We start from the raw sequence: 7183 nt of genomic DNA on the forward strand, positions 1-7183 counted from the left end.
AACTCCAAATTTGGCTTGAAATGCAAAGTCTAATGTTATTATATCTAGTATTAAAAACTGGGTCTTACAATTTAGTAATCATTTAGTAATTTAGTTGCAATCTTAGTTAATCACAAGTGTTTTAGATAATACCAATTGTCGGGTCACTCCGATTTATTTTCCAACCAAATAAACTTATAAAAAAATTAGCAATCTTCATAATCACATTGTACATTTTTGTAAATAGTCTAACTAGTCGAACAGGTCATGCGATACTGACCACATGCTCTTCGTGGATTCGATACCCGACTTACCCTAGCTACCTAGGTTTAATTGGGTTTTTGACTGATTAGTTTTCAGTAATCATTAACCAAGTCACTTAGTATTTTATTCAAATCTTTTCATTCAACAAAAATACATAAAAACAAAATAGCAAGCTTCATAATAGTGACAACCTTCATAATTCAATCAATTCCATACAAAAACCACATACTCTTCGTGGTTCGACCCCTCACTACTACTAGCTATTTGTTAAGGGTAATTCGGGAATATAAATATTATCTTTGACCGGAGCGCGACACTCCGATCAAATTTTGGCGACGTTGCCGGGGAGCTAGTACGCTTAGTATTTCATTGCTTGTTCGATTTTTAGTTTAGTTTTTTTTTCTTGTATATTTGTGATTTTACTTTGGGTGGTCGAGTTTGTTTGTGCAAGTACATGTTTTGCAGCTATCATCTTTCAATATGAATTGGGTAGATGATGATCCGTGTGAGTGTTGCGGAAGCGGAGAGCATTATTTAAAGGATTGCTCTGTCTTCTACGAAAAAGTTTCAAGCCAACAAGGATCGGGAAGACTACCTTAGCGGATTGTATGAATATAGGAGGGCGGATTATGAAGATTTCAATGGTCCATCCTCAGATTATCCATACGATAATCCACCACCACCACATTATCAAGAGTACTACTATGAACCCGAATTGCCACATTTCTCAAGTTACCGGGAGGTGTATGATGATTATTATAATGAATACCCTCAACCGGCATACGAGGAACCTCAAGACTCAATAAGTTCCAAATTTGATGCCTTCATGAATACTATGAGTACCCTTACAAACCGAAGTGAGGAAGGAGTTTGAAGTAAGGGATAAAGCTCATGAAGACTTGGCAAAGAAAGTGGGTCATCTCGCCGAAGAATTGGCTCAACTTAGACGAGACCAAGAGGTGTTGGCTAGTGGTATAGTGGTGGATGGTGATGTGGTGGAAGAGGTTATGGAACTTCCAGAGCAAGTAATTGAATGTTTGAACCGAGCGGAAGACATGACACCGTAAGACGAATCAGAACCGAAAGAAGCCCACGTTCATGCCTATCCTTCTCCCATACTTATCACTCCAACCAACAAAGTTGGGGATGAAGGTTCGGGTATAAGGATTCGAAAGGTAGCATTGCAAGACATTGGCCGGTTTGGTAAGAAGCGACCCCGAAGTTGTACATTACGCATGCCGAATAGAAGAAAAAGAGAGTGGATTCGGCATGCCAACTACCGAGCGTATGTTGGAAACTCGGTAGGCAAATGTGCACTTCGACCACCATGAGAGGCAAATCAGGTATAATTGTTGTAGAGTTTGTATTATTATCTGTTTGATTTTATTTTAGTAGTTAAATGAACGTTGTGGGTGTGTTCCCTATATAACCCTCACGAGACCTACTCGTCCTCCCAAGCTATTGGGGGGTTTAATAGGGCTTTGTTGCATACGCTAAATGCAACCGTGATTCCTACGAAAGTGAGTTAGGTTTTGTTATTGTTGTACATTATTTTTTCCACAAAAAAAATCAAGGTAATTTAACGCATGATTTGGTAACACTTTCATAAAAATGGTAGAACTAAGCACCTAACAAATTTCAATGGTTGTGAGAAGCATGCTTCTACACAAGGGTTAAGATTTGTAGGTACAAACATGTTCGCGGGACAACCGTTTTTATGAAGAGAAGAAGAATATATGAGCATCTAGCGACAAAAAAAAATGAGGTGCATACGTTTCCTTTTTACCTTGATTCTTAGTTTAGTAATAAGTGGATTGTAATTGTATATTATTTTTCCGGGGTGGAATTTTGGGAAGTTATCCGTGTCACATCCCTTATGGGTTTTTAAAACTCTAGTTCTTACACATTGAAATGTTACCTCAAGTGTGGGGAATGAGGGAGTAGTAAAAGTTTTCGATTTTGACACCGTTCATTTAAACACTACACATTGAGGGACAAATGTTTACCTCAAGTGTGGGGATGGGGGAAATTTTCAAAAATTTTTCAAAAATGTCTTGTTTCGAAAGCGATCTTAAAGCACAAGTAAACTAAGTTAACGAGGGATGTCACAACCCATTTGGTCTTTTGTCAAGGTCAAGTTCAAATTAATAGCATGACGGGTATTTAGCGGGTGGGTTGTTTGGGAAATAATCCGCCTAAGAAACTAGTATTTTATGCATGTCACATACCATACCCTTTAGATATATGAGGTTTTGAGCCACTTTTATATCATAGATTACATACCCTATGTTTCTTTGTTTGAGTGGACCATTAGTCATGTATTATAGAACTTGCAACTTTTTGATACGTTTGAGACCATAGACCGAATACAAGCACGAGAATGATTAAGGCGTTAGGTAAACCTTTTTCTTTTACACCATTTATCTATCCTTACCCCAAAATGAATCCCCTAGTAGCCCCACTTTGAGCCTAATCCTTTCGTTTGACAACCCCAGTTAGCCCATAACCTTAAACCTTTTCTTTTAAACCCGTGTGATGAAAATTCGATTGTAGGAGTATATGTTTGTATAGTGTGATTTATTTATTCAAAAAAAATCAGAAAAGTTGTGAAAAAAAAGAGAAAAAAACTGTTGAGAAAAACACAAAAAATATGAGTTAGTAGTGTGAAATAAAAGGCTAAAGTTGTGCCTTGTAGTTGATGTTTATAGTTAGTTTTGTTTAGCATAGGTCGTTTGTAATAAAAATCGAGTTTTTCATCACCTTCGCCACTTTTAAAATACCCTATTCCTACCCTTCGGCCTCGCCCCATTACAACCCTTCAAAGACCTTTTGACTTGTGCTTAGTATTCGTGTTCGGTGGTGGAGAATGATTGAATTGCAAGCCTATGCGGGTACGTGTTCTAATCGGTTTGAAGCGATTACTTTTTGAAAGTGCTAATACATTAATGAAAATTAGCCAAATTATAAAACTGAGCGGAGAAGAACATTGTGAGGGATGTGGATGATTTATTAGTTTCAAGGGCGGGTTAATCTTGGATAACCACTTTTACATGACTAATCATTTATTGCTAAATATGTCGAAAATTGTAAAAAGCTTGAACCGGGCATGACTTTAGACCTTAACCTTAGTCTCGGGAATGGGACGTGTGATTCCGTTCGACCCACGTGAAAGTGAAAAACAGATTTGTTTAGGGCAAGCAAACGACAAGTGTGGGGATGTGATACTGGTCGAAAACCGGTGATTGTTTGTCTTAAGTTGATGTTTTTTACGTAGCTTTTAATCTTGAATAGCCTACTTTAATGAGATTTATGTTTTACAGGTCTAAATAGAGTTAAGGAGCTAACCGGAGCTAAACGGAGCACCGGGACGCGAATCGGATCAACCGGGGATGTGAAATGAACAAAACCGGGTTAATCACGAAGATTGGATGTGTTTGAGGATTTTTAATGGATTAAAATGAATATATTGGAAGATGGCATGATAGAGGGCTGAATTACGAGTACGTGGGCGAAAAACGTGAGTAAAACGAGCTATAACGAAGAAGTTTACGAAGAGAAAACAAGAAATCAGAAATCTTGCATTATACAGGGGGCGTCGGGGACGCCTAAATGGCCGTCGGCGACGCCCTCCGAGTACCGTGTCGCGAAATTTTGTTTTAATGTTTAGGGACGGGTTGCAAGGTTTCGTTTGACCAATTTTCGGGGGTTACAAGTTGAGAAGCTGAAAACACCATCTTGGAACCATTCTTGATCATCTTTTCATCCCTAACCCATCTCTTAACACCACACTACTCTCCTCACCTCTAAAACTAACCATTCACCTATCCATCATCTCCGAACATCCGAATTCATCATCCGAATCACAATCCCAAGAACCCCTATTCATCACCATTCCATTCACTCTCAACCCACCATCACCAACCATCCACAACCCTAATCATTCATCCAATCATTCATCTTCAAGCTTCAAAGATGACCCAATTCAAGTCTCGTGCATCCGTTGATCGTGCCATTTCCACCATGAGCGGCTAATTTCTTGGAGGTTTCACCCCGGTGTAGGTTTTTGTAAGTCTAGGGTTTAACATTGTTCGTGGGATTGATTTTGTGACAAATTGCTTTTTGATTTGAAACTTATGACAATTGTCTTGCATTTGTATTGAATTCATAAACTGTCGAGTGAAGATTAAATTTGACTTTATGAAATGTTTATATGCAATTATGCCTTGTCTAGGTTAGAGTTTACATGTTCCTTGTACGAATTGCATTGTGGTCCGTTATTTATAACGTCGATAGCTCTGGGCACCTAAGCCGTGTAACACTAAATTCGTTAGTCGTTTTTGCAATTTAATCAATCCTAAAAACGTGTGGAAATCCTAGGAATGCAATTACCCGAACCGGTGTGAACCTTGTTCTTCTCTATCTTGTCTAAATCCGTTATTTACATTTTTGCAATTGTTAGTTTTCAGTAATCATTAACCAAGTCACTTAGTATTTTATTCAAAATTCTTTTCATTCAACAAAAATACATAAAAACAAAATAGCAAGCTTCATAATAGTGACAACCTTCATAATTCAATCAATTCCATACACAAAGACATACTCTTCGTGGTTCGACCCCTCACTACCACTAGCTATTTGTTAAGGATAATTGGGTATATAAATATTATCTTTGACCGGAGCGCGATCACTCCGATCAGGTTCCCCTTTTTCCCCCTTTCATTTTTTATATTTTTATTTAATGTATTTTATTATAAATAACATTTTAACTTCTTTAATTTGTTAAAATAAAAATAATTTACATATTTTTAATTTAAATTAAACTTTAAAATATTAACATTAACATATACAATAAATTCTAAGGTGTATTCTCTAAAACCAAAACACATTGAGAGATTTTTAAAATTAAAATCAAATTTTAAGGGTGTTATTTAAAACTAAAGAAAACTTTGAGGGTTAAAAAAGTTATAAAAAACATTGACCATATACCTCCTTCTTCACCTCAAAGTTCAAACCTGCAACACACAAAAAAAAAAGATTAATAAAAGAAACAAAATATAAAATAATCATTACGTCAAAAACAATCTCCCAGGGTCTCCCAATGACCCTATCTAGGACGGGGGGGCGGTGTTCTTCCGTCGAGGTCCCCCTCCACATCGTCCTCCCCGCTTTGCTTTCCCGAACCACACCCAACAGTCTATGTTGCAATGAACAGATATATGATGAACCGATATAGATTTTAAGTACAACAAAAACAAGTGACTATAGATTTTTTTTACTACACAAATATACAATTTTATAATTTGTAATCTTTTAATAATAATTAATTTATAGTTTCGTTGGGACCAATATATAATAATATTGAGATTCAAAAAAGTTATTATTTATTGTTTTATCGATTGGGTCCAATTTTGTACTGGCCCGAAGTGAGACTTGACAAATTATTAATTTTTATTGAGGTTATAATTTATCGAGTACTAAGATTTTACTCGATAGATAGTGATAACTAATGCAATTTCATCTCACACTTGTCTATATTAACAAAACCATTCCCCACATAAAACATAGTCACGTTTATATCATCGCGTGCCTAGAGTCATTATTACATTTCTCGTAGCTTCCGTACTCATAACAAATAGAATCATAACTTAGTCGTATATAAATATATAGTAAAGTAACCATATCTATTATTTAACAATGTATAAACTCATAAAACTAGGGATTCTATACAAATGTATTGGGATGACGGGGGTGTGAATAGCTTGAACCCCTCATAATGTTAACTACTATTAAAACATTAAACTTGCTTCTTGGGATTGTATACTTGCTGACTCAAACCACTTAGCCGAGGGTAACGTCACCTTCAAAAGAGAGGCCTACCACTTTTCGCATTAATAACTTACTTAGGGTCTGTTTGGTATGAGGTAATGGAATAGACGAAGGAATGGAATGAACGAGGTAATGGAATGGACGAGGGAATGCAATGGATCATTACCATTCTATGTCTTGTTTGGTTACCATGTGTGAATGAAATGAGTTATTATTGTGTATTGTTCGGTAGGCAAGAAAAACAAAGTAATAAAATCAGCTGTGAGTGGTGGTGGTGGTGGCGGTGGTCGGAGTGATTGTGGGTGGTTATAGGTGGCGGTGGGGTGTCGGCGACGGCGATGGGTGGTGGTGGTGGCAGCGAGTGGCGGTGAGGTGTCGACGACGAGTGGTGGTGGTGCAGGGTGGCCGTTGGTGGTGGGGCAGCAGAGGTGGCAGTTGGTGGTGCGCAACGGTTGGTGGTGCGGTGGTGGTGGCGTCGACGATGGTGGTGGGCGGCGGCGACGAGTGTCGTTGGCGGTTGGTCGCAACTGTGGGTGATAACGGTGGCGAGTAGGTGGCGCGGCGGTGGCTGTCGGGTGAGGTGGTGGAAGGTGGCGGCATGGCGTCAGTGTGGGTGGTGGTGGTGGGTTGTGCGAAGGTGGTGGGTTGTGGTGTTGTTGATGAATGGTGCAAGAGGGGATGGAATGGAAAAAAAACATGGGGGGTGGAAGGAATGATTTTGAGGGAATGGAATGCATTTTGGAATGGGTGATTCCATTCCATTGACCAACCAAACACCCTTTTCTTCATTCCCTCATAATCATCCATTCCATTCCACCTCTCATTCCTGCATACCAAACACTACCTTAATTGTCTTTCCATATTCCGACCCTTTGGGATTGTATCCCTGCTGACTCAAACCACTGGGTTGAGGGTAACGTCACCTTCAAAAGAGGGGCCTACTACTATAACTAAGATAATCTCTTAAAAAGTCCGAAAGTGCGAAAATCATTAAAGGATACATTAAAAATGAGTTGGATCCAAATGATTCTATTTTGTTTATTTGTTTTTATTTATCTTTTAACTTTTTTTTAGATTTATTTTCATGTTTAAAAACTCTTTTCAAAAATTTAGA

General features: G+C 38.1%; 1 protein-coding gene across 1 annotated transcript; it reads right to left on the minus strand.

Moving 5' to 3' along the window:
- Positions 1 to 6375: 6375 nt before the first annotated feature.
- LOC118486565 (lysine-rich arabinogalactan protein 19-like) lies at positions 6376 to 6669 on the minus strand. Its single transcript, XM_035983102.1, has one exon. It carries the CDS (start codon positions 6667 to 6669, stop codon positions 6376 to 6378), a length of 294 nt encoding a protein of 97 aa, XP_035838995.1.
- Between the last annotated feature and the right edge of the window lie 514 nt (positions 6670 to 7183).

This window comes from Helianthus annuus, chromosome 14 (assembly GCF_002127325.2).
Source record: "Helianthus annuus cultivar XRQ/B chromosome 14, HanXRQr2.0-SUNRISE, whole genome shotgun sequence".
Taxonomy (NCBI): domain Eukaryota; kingdom Viridiplantae; phylum Streptophyta; class Magnoliopsida; order Asterales; family Asteraceae; genus Helianthus; species Helianthus annuus.